This window comes from Micropterus dolomieu, linkage group LG21 (genome assembly GCF_021292245.1).
Source record: "Micropterus dolomieu isolate WLL.071019.BEF.003 ecotype Adirondacks linkage group LG21, ASM2129224v1, whole genome shotgun sequence".
Lineage (NCBI taxonomy): Eukaryota > Metazoa > Chordata > Actinopteri > Centrarchiformes > Centrarchidae > Micropterus > Micropterus dolomieu.
This window is the reverse complement of record NC_060170.1, coordinates 1,805,389-1,823,226: the sequence shown is the minus strand read 5'-3', so window position 1 is coordinate 1,823,226 and position 17,838 is coordinate 1,805,389. Positions and strand designations below refer to the sequence as shown.

At 42.4% G+C, this 17,838-nt stretch overlaps 1 protein-coding gene across 1 annotated transcript in view; it reads right to left on the bottom strand.

Annotated features, from left to right (window-relative positions):
- The window catches only part of LOC123959670 (poly [ADP-ribose] polymerase tankyrase-1-like), a 19,917-nt gene extending 10,460 nt beyond the window's left edge, over nt 1–9,457 (bottom strand). Inside the window, exons 1-6 of the mRNA XM_046033854.1 lie at nt 9,297–9,457; nt 6,760–6,902; nt 3,689–3,863; nt 1,499–1,668; nt 1,209–1,305; nt 865–961 (exon numbers count right to left, since the gene is read on the bottom strand). Coding sequence (XP_045889810.1) covers nt 865–961; nt 1,209–1,305; nt 1,499–1,668; nt 3,689–3,863; nt 6,760–6,902; nt 9,297–9,312 — 698 coding nt within the window. The 5' untranslated portion in view covers nt 9,313–9,457. The remainder of the gene's footprint in view (nt 1–864; nt 962–1,208; nt 1,306–1,498; nt 1,669–3,688; nt 3,864–6,759; nt 6,903–9,296) is intronic.
- Between the last annotated feature and the right edge of the window lie 8,381 nt (nt 9,458–17,838).

Genomic DNA, 17,838 nt, shown 5'->3' with positions numbered 1-17,838 from the left:
CAGTAACGATGAAATGTGTGCTGTTCTCACATTCTTCCTCTGTATGTACACATAAACAACAAGGCAGGGAAATATAAAAGGAATTTATTTTATTGTTTGGGTACATTATTGTTCAGTGTACATGCTCACATCTGAAACAAACTTTACGTGCTTGATAACTCTCCCACCCCGCAGACATCTACACACCAATACCGATTTATATTCATAGCGGCAAGTGCTATGTAGCTCCACGTAGGGGACACAGGAAGTGACATATAGCACCTTCATGCGGCGTCGGAACCGCGTAGGAAATTCACAGCCGCACCGGCAGAGCTCCAGAATGTGCAACTCGGCCGGCTCACGCGCGGACGCGCTACTAGTGCGAGGGCCCGCCCAACGCTGCTTGCAGCTTTAATTTTATTTTTCTATTTCTTTTTTACTTTAACTGAATCGGTCATTTAAAACGTGCTCTATACTGGAATTCATCCATACATTTTTATCAACCTGGAGCATTTGTTCAGGCCAACATTATATTAAATGAACGAATAAATGTAAATCAAATGCTATGTTTGAGATACAGTTTGGTCTCACTAGCCCCAGCCCCTTTGCTCAGTCTAGCAAATATGATAATAGAACCAGTACTGTAGTTGTAAAGACGGCTTAGTGCCAGGCAGCATTATCACTGAGCACTTGTTTAAAAGACAGTTTTGTAAATATGTCACAACTTTAGTTTACTTACTGCATGCATATATTATATAGTATAAGTAGTTCAACTTGTTGCTATGTTCTGAAAAGTTGAGCATTGTTTAACACAGTATACTGTATTTTGTTGCTGGCTCAAAAAGCTTCACCTAAGTCAAAAATGAGAGAAGTTCCTGAACTGACCAGTATTTGTGGGCAAGATTATCCTTCTCCAAATGCTGTTTGGCGAGAACCTCAATCAACCCATTCTGGATCTGTGTTAGAGCAGCATGATATCGGCCTGAAAAGCAGCACAACTACAGTAAATGATACAATTCAGCATTTGTCTCATTTGCATATGTAGGTTATTAGTATTGGATAATTATGGTGTTTAATTCTTTTCAAGTTCTGCCTTATTTTAATCAAGGGTCTAAGGAGGGGGTCGTAAGCTGTACAGATTGTAGAGCCCTCTGAGGCACATGTGTGATATTGGGGCGTTCGTTACTTATAACTGACTTGAGAGGACAGACTGTTTGGAGCTGCTTTACCTGTATCCTCCAGACCTGCCAGAGACCAAGTTGATATATCCGTTTGTTTCCTCTGCACTTTCTCCAAAATCATTGTTATGGCCTCTGAATGACTCCGCTATAAGAAGATAATTAGTGAAAAAGTATGAGTATCACATCACTAAAGCGTTCAATAAAGTGATGCTGCATGTTTCATAAAGAGAAGGAAAACATCAGATGGTTGAACCTTTGCCAGAAATCTTTCTATGTATGTTTAATCCACTTGACACTAATGCACTCGAGACTGATGGTATAGTGTAAACAGCTCTCACATTATCAGTGGTGGTGTCTTTCTTTCTCAGCTGAATGTCACCGGGCTCTCTGGTTCCATCTCTTTCACCTGATTCTCTGGATTGTACTTTTGCTGTCTCACTGCAGCTGGGAATGAAGCTGCTCTGGCAGGACAGCTGCATGTGGCAGTGAGCCTCTGAGCATGTGCCACCTGAAAGAATCCTGCACTCAGACCTCAGCTGCAATCACCACTCTTGAGGTTTTGCAAGCTTGAAATAAGCAATGGATCCAATAAAATTTACAGATTCATTCGGACAAAAAGAATTTGTAATAAATCCGTGTATGTTCTTTCATTATTTCGTTTCAAAACCAAATCGGAAAAACCAAAACCGTTTGTTTTTTCTGTTTTAAAACCAAAACGGAAAACAAAAAAACAGACATCTGTTTTGTTTTTCTGTTTTAAACTCATAACAGAAAACAAAGGAGCTGCACTTTCACCGGTGTTGTATCCCTACAACCCGTTCTCATTCCCCGACTCCTCACATATAGCCTATCGGATTTATAACGCACTGGGGATCCCTATGGCGTCATAGGTCAACGCAGTGGGAGAAGCCCTGTAGAGTCAGTTTGTGGCGGTAAAGGCAGGTAGGCTATGATATTTAACAGAAAAGACTGAGTTAGAAAATGGTTGGGGTGAAAGGAGGGCCAGGACCTTGGAATCAGGAGACTTGTGTTCGTGTATCCAAAAAGTCAACATTAGGCTAAATATTTTTATATAAAGGCTATTTCTTTTCAGGTCGTATCGCATCTCATATCAACTGTGGTGAATATGATTGTAGACGTCAGCACTAGGCTATATTACAGAGCCTCAAACACTCAAAATTCTCCAATTTCTAGCTTAAGTACATCAGCATCCAAGAAGCATTTTGTTTTGGGTGGATCTGAAGCAGCTGTATGTTTATACATGTTTATCAAGGATTTTTTCCTCGAGGCTACGGCCAGGGTGCAACCTACTCTCCCTCACCCCGTACGCTCCAGCGCCCCGCTCCCCTTCCGTTAGCCCTACTATGGGTTGTGTTGCCAGTGGAACCAGCACACTGGACGGTAAGTGGTCGTTCCCTCTAGCTGGATTAAGTCTGATGCTCCTGACTTGACAGAAACAGTGTAGAGAGGCTGCATGAAAATTACCCGAACCTTTTAATCCATGTATGATTCATTAATATACAGCTTGCCAAATTAACTAATAACAGTTCATGTTTGCTGTGTACCACTGGCTGTTCAAACAACAATTTAATTAATTTGATACCGGAGAAATCTTAAAAACTGGAGTATTCAGGAAAGCTAGTGAGTTACAAACTGAACATGGAGCCAATATTATATTGCAGCCTCCGCTACTGCAGCTATATAATATTGTCCTGTTTTTCAAACTAAAACCCACATATTGTTCAAGCTCATCTTAATTACATTTAATCAGGCACCGCCCTCGTCCAAGTGTATCTACTTAGTGTACTGATAAAGTGTAAGTGTAACACAAAAGCTACACTACTTGGAAACATTAAAAATCCAAACCATTATTTTTCCATTTTGTTTTTAAAACAGAAAAACAAAAACCCATGTCTGTTTTTTTGTTTTAAAAACGGAAAAAACAAACGACTTGGTTTTTTGGGTTTTCCCGATTTGGTTTTGAAACGAAATAATGAAAGAACGAACCATACACGGATTGAAATACTTTTACTTGTTGTAATAGCACTTTAAATACATAGTTTCAACTTCATGTGTTCAGTGAAGATTCACTGCATTGACCAATCTTAAGTGCAACATTGTAGAAATCCACAAATTAACTTTGAATGTACATCTGGGAAAATGTAAACAGTGGCAACAAGCTAGTTACTGATTCTGTCATAGCACCTGAAAAAAACCACGAAGAGGTCAGGACATGTCTTCTTAACTGGACCACATGACAGACCAATGTAAGCAAAAAGTTGCGTTTCTGCAGTGAAACTAGTCAACTGTTGATGGTACCTGTTGTGAAACCAGGTAAACCAACAAGGCAAGGCAATTTTATTTGTATAGCATTATTCATACACCAGGGCAGTTCAATGTTCAAGTACAAGCAAACTACAAATGTTTTAGAGCCACCTTTCAAGAGGACAGGAGGTGAGTGTTTGATATTAAATGTTAACAGAATGATTTTAGATTGAAGTCTAGTATGAATGTGGAGGGTAGCTCACCTTGTTGTGTGTATTGTGTAGGTGCCTCACAAAGCTGCTCATGCACAACAGAAGACGCTTGGAAAGTTAAGAGCAGCTCTTTGATATTCACCTCCTCTGCCATGTCTAGTGCACTGAGGCCACCAACAGTCCTGTCACTGGCATTTGACCCATACTGGAGGAGAAGTGCCACTACCTACACAACACAAATGCATTTCACAACATCTTGTTAGGGTGTAGATCCTCCATAGCTTAAGGATTTTAAACTGTACAAAACTAAACTCCATTTGGCCATTCCAACTGATGCTAAAAAAAAAAATACTACAGTGCCTGATTTATACCACACACGGCATTCATATTATGTTTAACAGGGACGTCACTAGGACTGACAGCCCTTAGCCCCCAGGGTATACGTAACTTGTGCTTGCAAAATCTTTGCACTCACATCTTTTGTTACTACACTTATGTCAACAACCAGTGACGAATAGGGCTGTAGCGGTTCTGAAACCAAAACACAAAAGTCCACGGTCTCGTGTCACGGTACCGAGACAGAACCCTGTGCAGAACTGTTGAGCTCACATTAAGACAGTATAACTGTGGCGGCCATTGGGGGGGTGGGAGCGGTGTATATCGTATTTGTATTGACAGTGGGTTATTCTAGGCCATTTTCCACCTTATTTTAGTTTTTATTTACTACTTGAATGTGCTCTTCTCGCTTCTCTTCTCCCCCCAAACACAGGTGCAAACACACCGGCTTGCTCCGCGTCTTTCTGTCTCTCTCCCTATATGTGTCTCTGCTGACTTTCTCCATCGGCAGACCGTTTCATAAAGTCGCCGTGTTTAATGAACTCACCGTGATTCAGTTTTCAAGTGTGCCACATGTGGATCAAAACTGAAACTAAAGTTGTGGGTGACATCTGCAGTGGTAAGTTCAAAAGTTCAAAATTTCCACCTTAACGTAATACCAGATGACATCTGTGTTTCTCTGCAAAATGTCACGCCCCCCACTAAAAAACAGGGGAAAAAAACCAAGGTATGAACCGAACCTTGGCTCAAAAGTCGAGGTCCGAACCGAACCGTGTATTTGGTGAATCGTTACACCCCTAGTGAAGAAGCAATGATGTTAACATAAAAAGTGACAAGACATATGAAGCTCTGGTGAACTCCATGTCCAACTCTCTCTGGGGCATGGAGTTCACCAGAGCTTCACAGGTTGCCAGCGGAGTAGTCTTCCACTCCTCCATGATGACATCACGGAGCTGGTGGATGTTAAGAGACCTTGCACTCCTCCACCTTCTGTTTCAGGATGACTCACAGATGCTCAATAGTTTAGGTCTGGAGACATTCTTGGCCAGTCCAAAACCTTTACCCACATGTTGGAATACTGACCTGCAGCCCAGTCTCTGAAGGGAGGGGAACATGCTCTGCTTCAGTATGTCACAGTACATGTTGGCATTCATGGTTCCCTGAAAGAACTGTAGCTCCGCAGTGCCGGCAGCACTCATGCAGCCCCAGACCATGACACTCCCACCACCATGCTTGACTGTAGGCAAGACACACTTGTCTTTGTGCTCCTCACCTGGTTGCCGCCACACACGCTTGACACCATCTGAACCAAATAGGTTTATCTTGGTCTCATCAGACCACAGGACAGGGTTCCAGTCCGTAGTCTGCTTGTCTTCAACAAACTTTTTGCGGGCTGTCTTGTGCATCATCTTTGGAAGAGGCTTCCTTCTGGGATGACAGCCGTGCAGACCAATTTGATGCAGTATGCAGCGTATGGTCTGAGCTTGGTCGACCATGGCAAGGCCTGTTCTGAGTGGAACCTGTCCTGTTGAACCGCTTGTATGGTCTTGGCCACCGTGCTGCAGCTCAGTTCCAGGGTCTTAGCAATCTTCTTATAGCCGAGGCCATCTTTATGTAGAGCAACAATTCTTTTTTTCAGATCCTCAGAGAGTTCTTTGCCATTAGGTGCCATGTTGAACTTCCAGTGACCAGTATGAGGGAGTGTGAGAGCGATAACACCAAACACACCTGCTCCCCGTTCACACCTGAGACCTTGTAACACTAATGAGTCACATGACACAGGGGAGGGAAAATGACTAATTGGGCCTAATTTGGACATTTTCACTTAGTACTGACTTTTGTTGCCAGCGGTTTAGACCTGAATGTCTGTGTGATGTATTATTTTGAGGGGACAGTAGATTTAAACTGTTATACAAGCTGTCCACTACTACTTTACATTGTAGCAATAGTAATTTCTGTGACAAAACTGAATCACATGAAAAGATACTTACAAAAATCTAAGGGGTGTACTCACTTTTCTGAGATACTGTAGATTGTGAAGCAGAGGAAACCACCAGAACAATTATTTTAAGCCAGTAAATACAAATTATATTTGTATTCTTCAATAGTATTTATCAATATTCTTGCTTCTCTTTGTTAAGTACATGTCGGCCTTGTAAAAAAAAATCATTATAAAATATGTAAATATAAAATTTTTCTTATTATTATTTGGGTGGACTTAGGACCATGTTAGGTTAGCTTCAGCCCCCCTAAAATAGGCCTATCGACGTCCATCATGTTTAATATACACTTACACTGGAGAGTCTCTCTTGAAAAATGGCAACTCATTGCAGATACCAGCCTGATCCAATATAACATGTTAGGTAACACATTTCCACCTGTCTGAGTCCTTTAATAGGTTCACTGGATGTCAGTAAACCTTTGTTGTAACTGAATCAGGAATTATGCTTTCATGAAGAAAGGATGATTAACAGCTAACAACCTTTCATGCAAAATGATGCAGAAGTTTTGAGCAAAATATTTATCACAATGTTGGTATTGGTAAACACAATGATGCTCAATTTCGTGTTGGGATGTTGATTACATTTGTCTGGACAGCAGTGGTAATGTAAGTCTGACTAGTCCAGATATGGCTGGAACTATAGCCCATCTTACCTTAAATCGATCACCGAAAGAAAGAAAGAAAGAAAGCTTTAAATTCTTTTAGCAAGTAAATATTCAAACATCTCTTTAAATCCTAGGGACAAATTTCAGTTTTCAGAAAGACCAATTAAAAAAAAACACACCTGATAGTGACCAGAGGAAACGGCATCGTGTAGGGGTGTGACACCATCACAGCTTCTAGCATTAACATTAGCTCCAGCCTTCAACAGCTCCTCAACCACAGCTTCATCACCCACAGCGGATGCCTCATGGAGAGCTGTCCACCCTGACAATTCAAGACAACATTTACTGATAAGAGTGGGGTTAATGTTTGATAGTTAATAATTGTTTCTTACAGAAGCGCACTGCATTCACCAAAGATTTTTTTTGGACACGTTATATTGTAATTATGAGAAAAGATGCCATAATTCAGAGAGAGAGTGATGACTCGGGCAGTCTCATGTTGATTTTCCAAATGTATACACACACACACACACACACACACAATGAAGGTCAAACGCAACAGCATTGTGATTCCATACGTGTCTGGAGTATCAGAGAAACTCAGGAGGATTTTCAACAAACACAACATCCCTGTGTTTTTTTAACCCAAGAACACACTAAGACAGATGCTGGTACACCCCAAAGACCGCACACCCAAACACAAGAAAAGCAATCTAGTGTATGCGGTCCAATGCCGTGAGGAATACACAGACCTGTATATTGGGGAGACTAAACAACCACTACACAAACGCATGGCTCAACACAGAAGGGCCAACTCCTCAGGTCAAGACTCTGCAGTCTACTTACATCTGAAGGACAGAGGACACTCGTTTGAGGACCACCAGGTGCACATTTTAAACAGAGAAGATGGATGGTTTGAAAGAGGTGTCATGGAAGCCATCTACACCCGGGTCGAGAAGCAGTCATTGAACAGAGGAGGGGGTCTACGCGACCACTTATCCCCCACTTACATTGCTGTCCTTTCATCACTTCCCAGGAAACTCAACATAACCTATTGGCCTCAGGTGAAGATACCAACGACGGTCGTTCAGTCTTGGCCACCGGTAGTCCATAACGACTGTCGTTACAGCAACCAGGAACACTAACGAACCAGCGGTATCGATGACCCTGGCAAACGACCCCACTGAGGTTAAATAGCTGAGTTTCCCTGCCAGTCAGTCAGAACTGAAGAAGTCCTTTGGATGAGGGACGAAACGTCTTCCAGTCTCTTCAACCAAGTCCAGTTGGCCTTGACTTTAACCTTCGTTAGATGGCTAACAGTTGCTGTAAGGCTCATTTAAGTAGTGTGGGTGTAGATGTATTTATTTTTTTGAGGTACGATTCTGTGACATCGTGGAGTCGCTTTGCTGCCACCTGAGTCAACATCACTGCCGGTGGAGACCTTCATCTTGTTGCAACACTGACAAGGGGATGCTGTGCCATTTCAAGGGGCATTAGGAAACGGAGTCAAAAGGAGCCTGATTAAGGAGAATTCCTTTTTTTTTTTTTGATACTTTCTTTTCTGAGATCTCAGTTTATTTTCTTTATTCGGGTCAAACAAAGACCTGATTCAAACGGACGTCAGAATTGAACTCAAATTGACAGACAACATTAAAAGAGCATTCTGAGCTAAGAAGCTAATAAGGCCAAATAGGACTAATAACTGTGAAGGGAACTCACGGAAGTGTTCAAGGGGAAACGGGACTATTTAATTCTGAATATAAGTGCACACATCTAATTTTGTGTGAAGTGAAGAAGTCAAACATTCCCCAATTCTTAATAACTGAATTTTGGCTACACAGTTGTTGTATTTAATTTTCAGTTTTGTGGTGTATTTGGACTGATCTGTGTCAAACAATTACTCTTGGTTCTTTAAGCAGGGAAGTGGAACATTTAAAAGTTTCCTTATAAATACATCTTTTTTTTCCCCCCTTACGTCGATGGTCGTGTGTTTTCTGTGGGGTGGAGGTCTTATTTCTACCTTGTGGAACCTGCTACTGCCAATCTCCTTATCGAACCTAGTGAATCAGTAAGCCTGTAAACTGAGTGAACCTGTGACCAGACGGGACCTGGCTTTAGGTATTTAGAGAACCAGATTTAACATTGTAGATATTGTACCCTGGATCAGAAGATTCTAGATTCCAGTCTTCACATTACAAGGGGAAGGTGACACATTTAGATGTTACATAGCCTTAATAATTTTTTCAATATTTAATTTCATCTTTCCTTTCTGCCACACCTTGAATATTACATGATGTTCACCTAAAGCTCACTGTTATTTTGAAGTCTCCTGTGACACGATGTTACCACAATGTTATACTTATATTAATGCCATCCACATCAAGTAACATCAATATTTCCGTGTCTCACACAGAGAAGGAAATAAAAGGAGATTAAATCCAATAAAGCAATCATTGTCCACTATTCCTGTAGTGTACGTCAGCAATAACTAACTAGCCTAACTAGGCTTCCTTAACTTCTCATAATTACGAATAAAAAGATGAAGATATCATAATTACGAGATCAGGATCTCATAATTATGACATGTTTTTTCATAATAACAAGATGTCTTTTTTTTTTCTTTGGTGAATGCAATGCGTTTCAGTAAGAGGTCAAATATTTTAGAATCAAATAAGTGATCAAGCGCAATGAAATATGGATCAAAGCTGTGACAAACCTGCATAATCCTCCATGTTGATATTGATACCAGCTTGAATGAGTGCTTGAACTCGTGCCAGATCTTCTCTCTTGCATGCTTTGTGCAGAAGAGTCTCTCCCTTTCCATTTCTCTTGTTTATGTGTTTCTTGTTGGGGACTTTCAGACATTGCGAGACATTTGCTGATGAATAAAATCAAGATTTGTTCAATAAGTGAAGAAAAAACACAACACACAACAGAGGGAAAAGTAATTTCAGTTACAGTAGTAACATGTACTTATAATCTACATATAATGCAGAGTATTGCAGATAAATTCATTTCTAGGTTACAATCTCTATTTAGGAAATCATGGACCTTTTCCATATTTACATACCAGCTTATCATGTTATGAGAAAAGGTTGCTGAAATGAGTAATGTTGTCCTACCGACCACAGCGACAACACCGCAGCTAACGAAATGCAGTCCACCAACACCACAACACAGACTCAAACACAGACTCCAGAATAAACTCCATGTGTCAGGATTGCTGTGTGCTCAGGCAAAAACAGGCTTTAGGACCCAAATGCAGGACAAGTAGGCAGAACAGAACAGTCTCTTATTAAACAAAGTGAACGAAACTTACAGCAGTGTCCATAAACAACAAAGGTAATCCACTGAACAGAGGTTGTCTGCAAGGCAGCAAAACACAAACTCCATAACAAAGAATAATCCAAGTAGTGGCAGTAAAAAGGATAAATCCAAAACATGGCAGTTCCAAAAAGGCAGGCAAGAAGACACACCAGCAAAGACAGAACAGAAATGACAAACATTTAAGCACAGGCTAATGAGTAGGGCGGGATCAAGACCAAGGTTTCAGAAAGCAGGCTTAACAAACTCTGACCTTAACCCTGAGTAGACTGAGCCTGAGATGGGAAACTGAGTGGGCTAGAAATATGAATGGATGCCAACGCGGACCGTGAAAGGCTATTTATGTTAACACTGTTACATTTTATACAGTGTAGCTCATTTATCCTAAGACACAGTGGCTAAGACACAGTTTTCTTATGAACCTTATACTTATGATTGTAAAGCCACAGTCCGACCAAGTAGGCTATTAATACTGTAATACAATTCAATTTGATGAACAATAGTTAGCAGCCTACACGATATACACACAGAAGTACAGACAGAAAAGGTATTTATTATATTTAGATATTTATAATAATGTTAATGATAACATTGTTAAACATAATAATCGTACTGTTAATTATAATAATAACAACAATAGTAATCGCAATAGGACTATTGTAGCAGAGGGCGTTGAGCAGGAACATGGGGGTACCAAATGACTCGCAACCACAAATCCACATTCAACAGCTCCAGAGCCAGAAACACATGCAGAAAGTTATAGGAGAGAGGAGAGTGACGAGAAAGCACAAGACTACGGTTCAGCTCAGAGCATCATTGGAAGTCCCCCGGCAGTCTAGGCCTATAGCAGCATAACTAAGGGATGGTTCAGGACTAACTTGAGCCAGTCCTAACTATAAACTTTATCAAAGAGGAAAGACTTAAGCCTAACAAGAGAGGCGCTTGATGGCTGAACCACAAGAAACCCTGCATTCTGGGAGCATCGTGCTCTGGTCGGGTAGTAAGGTAGTATGAGTTCTTTAAGATAAGATGGTGCTTGACCATTAAGAGCTTTGTAGGTGAGAAGGAGGATTTTAAATTCTATTCTGAATTTTATAGGAGGCCAATGCAGAGAAGCTAAAACAGGAGAAATATGATCTCTTCTCCTGGTTCCTGTCAGAACACGTGCTGTAGAATTCTGGATCACCTCAAGAGTCTTAATGGACATTTTTGAGCAGCCTGATAATTAGAATTGGTTGCACTGATTTCCAACTTGCTGTTAAGCTAAAGTTGCTAACAGCTAAGCTAAAGTACGTACGTATTTAGTTAGAGCAGCAAAACACGCTACCAACACACGAACACCGGAAACGGAAATGAGTCAATACTCTTACCGCAGCACGTCAGCACCCCTTTTCCTGGCAGAGACAACACCATCTGGAGTTGCAGCTAGGGGCAGTCATATGCCCCGGACCCTGAGCCTTTCTCCGCTGAGTTCCTGAGTGTAGAGGTTTCCTGCTACAATGCAACATAGTTTTTCTCAGCGCCCGCAGACCTAAGGTGGGCTGAGGCTATAAATTCTAACTCACCACTTGCTACGCTGACCCTGTTTGAGTCTAAGTTTAGGGAAGTTTTTGATCACCCTGACCATCGTGGGGATGCTGCCAGGTGGTTATTAAGCATCCAGCAGGGCTCCAGGAGTGTGGCTGATTTTTCAGTGCAGTTCAGAACTGCCTTTAGGCTGTGTTGTCAGCAGCTTTTCGTAAGGGACTGAGTGAGAGGATTAAGGATGAGCTTGAGTCACTGGATGAACCCACTAACTTTAACTCACTTGTCTCTCTGGCTATCCGGTTGGACAATCGGCTGCGTGAGCGGCGCAGGGAGAGAGCCAGCCTGCCAGCAACCTCTCCAGCTCGTTTCCGCCAACCAGGTCCCAAGCTCCTCCTGAGGCACCTGATCCCACAACTCCCCCCGAGGCTGAACCTGAACAGATGCAGGTAGGCCGGGCTCACCTCTCTCCTGCTGCACACCTTCACCGTAGGAGATCTGGTGAGGGGTTATCGAAGAGCCAAAAAGACCTTCCCACCTCCAATCGTATTCAGCTTCCAGCCACTCAGTGTTAGCTATGATTGACTCCGGTGCTGAGGGCAACTTCCTGGAGTCTGAATTAGCCTCCCAGTCAGAATTCCCACTAGAGAAGCTCTCTGAGGCACGCACTGCCAGGTCCATAGATGGCAGATTTCTGGACCATGTAACTCATGTCACTCTCCCCATTGAGTTAGTTCTGTCTGGCAACCACCAAGAGAATTTCTTTTAACCTGATCACTGCTCCCACGATGCCAGTTATTCTGGGGTTCCCCTGGTTAAAGTTACACAACATTGACCAGTCAATGTGCGGGTTGTGGCCTTCACCCACCAGCAGGCACTATAATCTTTCTTGTCCTGAGAGCGAGGCTATGGAGAGTTACATCAGGGACTCTCTTAACGCAGGGCCCAGTCGTCCAGTCTCCTCCCCAGTCGGGGCGGGGTTTTTCTTTGTTGAGAAGAAGGATAAGACCTACCAGCCCTGCATAGACTATCGAGATCTTAACAACATAACAGTCAAGAATCGGTACCCCCTACCTTTGATTAACTCTGCTTTTGAGTCCCTACAGCAAACCACTATCTTCACCAAGTGGTAAGATGGTGGTCTACATTGTCATCTTAAAGTGTTAATTTAAGGTGTAAAGTTAGGATCAGTGTTAAAACTCTATAGCTTTGAGGGTACGTGGTCATTTTTGTATCTAGCTGCCCAGGCTCAGCAGTAGCACATGTATGTGTGTAAGCGAGCACGTGTGCTTTGGGAGCAGAGTGAGGGAGCATAGTAAGACAGCATCAAAAACACCAGCAAAGGAAAATGTGGAAGCAGAATTAGTGAAAATTGTGTTACAAAACATACATCAATATAGTCCATCACAGTAAAAATGTCCTGTCTCTAGCACACAGCACAAAAGACACCAGCTTATTCCACAAAGTCAGGTTATGGTTAAAATAGCATGATCAGCAGAGGGCATGCCTAGGACACAGAGAGGGGGAGCAGTGCAGTCAAAAAACAGTCATCAGTGATTAGATTTAATTATTTTTAATCTTTTGGTGAGACTGAAGTTGAAATATAATGGAGAACTTCTTATCCAGTAATATAAAATATAGAAAGACAGCAACACTTGCAATTGGTAAAACAATACGTGTAAGCGGCCACCAGATGGCATCAGAGGATAAGAAGTTCACCATAAGAAGAGGAAGAGGCAAACCAGCCCGGTTGGGGATATACCGTGTAAGGCTGTCTGCAGACCACAGGATTGACACGATCTTCTGACCTGCAGGGATGTTGTACAGGTTTATCTGTCCTGTATGGGAATAAACTCTTTTGGACCGATCTCTGACCATCTCCAGTGAAACTTCTGTATTGTAATTGGTGTATATTTTTGTTGATAATAAAAATGTTGGGAAAAGTTCAAGCTTTCTCATCTGGCCCAAGTCTTGAATTTTTTACACGACATTACTCCCCTCACTCAACTCACCTCAGTTAAGGTCCCATTCACCTGGTCCCTGGAGGCACAAACTGCTTTCTCCCAGCTTCAGATCTTGTTTACTTCCACACACATCTTAGTCCATCCAGATCCCAGTAAGCAGTTCATTGTTGAAGTGGATGCTTCAGACAGCGGGGTGGGGCTATACTTTCCCAGCGTTTTGGTTCAGACCAGATTCTGCATCCGTGTGCCTTTTTCTCTTGCTGCCTTAGTCCACCTGAACGAAACTATGATGTGGGGAACAGGGAGTTGCTAGCTGTGAAGTTAGCTTTGGAAAAATGGCGACATCTCCTTGAGGGCTCTGAACAACCCTTTATAGTTTGGACTGATCATAAAAACCTGGCTTACCTTTAGTCTGCTAAGAGACTTAATTCTCGACAAGCACGGTGGACATTGTTTTTTTTTCCAGAAATGTCAAGTGGGATGCCTTGTCCTGGATTCTTCAACCCATGGAGGATATTCCCAAATCTGACAGCATCCTTCAACCCAGTTGCGTTGTGGCAGCTATCTACTGGTAGATTGAGGCTGCTGTCGGAGAAGCCCAGAGGGATCAGCCAGACCCAAGTAATGGTCCAGCTAATGGTCCAGTTTGTTTGTACCCGACTCTGTTCGTTCCCAGGTCTTACAGTGGGTCCACACCTCCCGTTTCACCTGTCACCCTGATTCCAACTGTACTCTGTCTTTGCTTAAGAGGTATTTTTGGTGGCCCACCATGGAGACTGACACCCAAGCCTACGTGTCGGCATGCAAAGTCTGCACCCAGAGTAAGGCGTCCCATCAACCTCCTGCAGGCCAACTGCGCCCCCTGCCTGTACCTTGACGTCCATGGTCATTGCTCTGGACTTCGTTACAGGACTGCCCCTGTCCCAAGGTAACACCACCATCTGAACTATTGTGGACCGCTTTTCTAAGTCTGTGCACTTCATAGCCCTGTCCAAGCTTTCCTCAGCCCGTGAGTTCGCTGACCTACTGGTTCAGCATGTCCTCCGACTGGACAGCAGTCTCGGACAGAGGAACCCAATTCACATCCCAGGTTTGGAAAGAGTTTTGCCAGTCTCTTGGTGCTACTGTCAGTCTCTCGTCTGGTTTCCACCCCCAGAGGCCTCCCTCCGGTATCCACCCCATTTCCTTCTCACGTGAGTGAACTGACTGTTCCCTCAGTCCAGCACCACCTCAGACACTGCCGGATTATGGATGTCCGCCATCGTGGCAGGGGCTTTCAGTACCTTGTTGATTAGGAGGGTTATGGACCGGAGGAGAGGCAATGGATCCCTTGTTCTTTATTTTGGATGCGGACATGGTTAGGGAGTTCCATGCAGCCCATCCTGACAAGCCGGGTGGGTTGCCAGGAATTGCTTTTGGACCTGCCACTCACCTGTCTGCCTGCACTCAGCCCCAGTCTCTCAGAGGATTTCACAGCACCATCATTCCCCTTTTGTTCAATAAAACCTCTGTACCTGTTTCTAGCCGTACCTCCGTGTCTCCTCCTGAATCCTAGACAGCCTAGCCTAACAGATTCAGAAGTTTTAGCTAACTATATACCTATATCTAACCATCCCTTTCATTCAAAGATCCTTGAGAAAGCAGTTGCCAAACAGCTGTGTGACTTTCTACATAGCAATAGTTTGAGGATCTTCAGTCAGGATTTAGAGTGCATCATTGCACAGAGCCAGCACTGGTGAAAATTACTAATGACCTAATTTCAAGAGACAAAGGACTGTACTGGTTTTATTAGATCTTAGCGCTGCATTTGATACAACTGACCATCATATGCTATTACAGAGACTGGAACATTTAATTGGAATTAAAGAAACCACTCCAAGGTGGTTTAAGTCCTATTTATCAGATCAATCTCAGTTTGTACATGTTAACGATGAATCCTCCCTGCATGCCACAATTAGTCATGGAGTTCCACAAGGATCTGTGCTCGGACAAATTCACTTTATATATGCTTCCTCTAGGCAATATTATCAGGACATTAACACTCCATAAGCTTTCATTGTTACGCAGATGATACTCTATCAATTACTATATCTAGCAATCAAGCCAGATGAAACTAATCAGTTAGCTAAACTTCAAATGTGCCTTCAGGATGTTAAAACCTGGATGACCTGTAACTTTCAAATTTTAGACTCAGATAAAACTGAAGTTATTGTTCTAGGGCCCAAGCACCTCCGTGATGCATTATCTAAAGTTACAGTTACTCTGGATGGTATTGCCCTGGCTCCAGCACCACTGTGAGGAATCTCGGAGGTATCTTTGATCAAGACATGTCCTTTAACTCTCACATTAAGCAAATTTCAAGGACCGCCTTTTTTCACTTACGTAATATAGAAAAAATTAAGAACATCCTGTCTAAAAACGATAAAATTTTCTCATTATGAGGCTGTTCAAACATGTCCGTTAAGACTCTTGAGCTGATCCAGAATGCTATAGCACATGTTCTGACAGGAACCAGGAAAAGAGATCATATTTCTCCTGTTTTAGCTTCTCTGCAATGGCTTCCTGTAAAATCCAGAATAGAATTTAATATCCTTCTTCTCACCTACAGTCATGGCCAAAAGTGTTGGCACCCCTAAATTTTTTCCAGAAAATCAAGTATTTCTCACAGAAAAGTATTGCATTAACACGTTTTGCTATACACATGTTTATTCCCATTGTGTGTATTGGAACAAAACAAAAAAAAAGGAAAAAAAACCTAATTGGACATAATTGCACACAAAACCCCAAAAATGGGCGGGACAAAATTATTGGCACCCATTCAAAATTGTGGACAAATAAGATTGTTTCAAGCATGTGATGCTCCTTTAAACTCACCTGGGGCAAGTAACAGGTATGGGCAATATAAAAATCACACCTGAAAGCAGATAAAAAGGAGAGAAGCTGACTTAGTCTGTGCATTGTGTGTCAATGTGTACCACACTAAGCATGGACAACAGAAAGAGGAGAAGAGAACTGTCTGAGGACTTGAGAACCAATATTGTGGAAAAATATCAACTATCTCAAGGTTACAAGTCCATCTCCAGAGATCTAGATGTTCCTTTGTCCACAGTGCGCAGCATTATCAAGAAGTTTGCAACCCATGGCACTGTAACTAATCTCCCTGGACGTGGACGGAAGAGAAAAATTGAGGAAAGGTTGCAACGCAGGAGAGTCCAGATGGTGGATAAGCAGCCACAAACAAGTTTCAAAGAAATTCAAGCTGTCCTGCAGGCTCAGGGTGCATCAGTGTCAGCACGAACTATCTGTCGACATTTGAATGAAATGAAACGCTATGGCAGGAGACCCAGGAGGACCCCACTGCTGACACAGAGACGCAAGCAAGACTACAGTTTGCAAAAATGTACTTGAGTAAGCCAAAATCCTTCTGGGAAAATGTCTTGTGGAAAGATGAGATTAAGATAGAGCTTTTTGGTAAAGCACATCATTCTACTGTTTACCGAAAACGGAATGAGGCCTACAAAGAAAAGAACACATTAACTACAGTCAAATATGGTGGAGGTACAAAGATGTTTTGCTGCCTCTGGCACTGGGTGCCTTGACTGTGTGCAAGGCATCATGAAATCTGAGGATTACCAAAGGATTTTGGGTCGCAATGTAGGGGCCATTGTCAAAAAGATAGGTTTGCGTCCGAGATCGTGGGTCTTCCAGCAGGACAATGACCCCAAACATACTTCAAAAAGCACACAGAAATGGATGGCAATAAAGCGCTGGAGAGTTCTGAAGTGGCCGGCAATGAGTCCAGATCTAAATCCCATTGAACAACTGTGGAGAGATCTTAAAATTGCTGTTGGGAAAAGGCGCCCTTCCAATAGGAGAGACCTGGAGCAGTTTGCAAAGGAAAATTCCGGGTGAGAGGTGTAAGAAGCTTATTGATGGTTATAGAAAGCGATTGATTTCAGTTATTTTTTCCAAAGGGTGTGCAACCAAATATTAAGTTAAGGGTGCCAATAATTTTGTCCAGCCCATTTTTGGAGTTTTGTGTGCAATTATGTCCAATTTGCTTTTTTCCTTCTTTTTTTTGTTTTGTTCCAATACACACAAGGGGAATAAACATGTGTATAGCAAAACATGTTTTAATGCAATACTTTTCTGTGAGAAATACTTGATTTTCTGGAAAAATTTCAGGGGTGCCAACACTTTTGGCCATGACTGTACAAAGCTCTTAATGGTCAGGCACCATCTTATCTTAAAAAGCTCATAGTACCAGATTTTACTTTAACAAGAGAGTATTAATATACTCCACTGTCAACACCTGCAAGAGAAGGGGGATGGAGGGTGGGGACAACAGGCAATAGCAGAGGGAAACACCAATTGCAGAAAGCCACAAAACCTGCAATAGAACGGGGAAGGGGGCTTGGAGCGGAGAAAAACAAACAAACAACAACA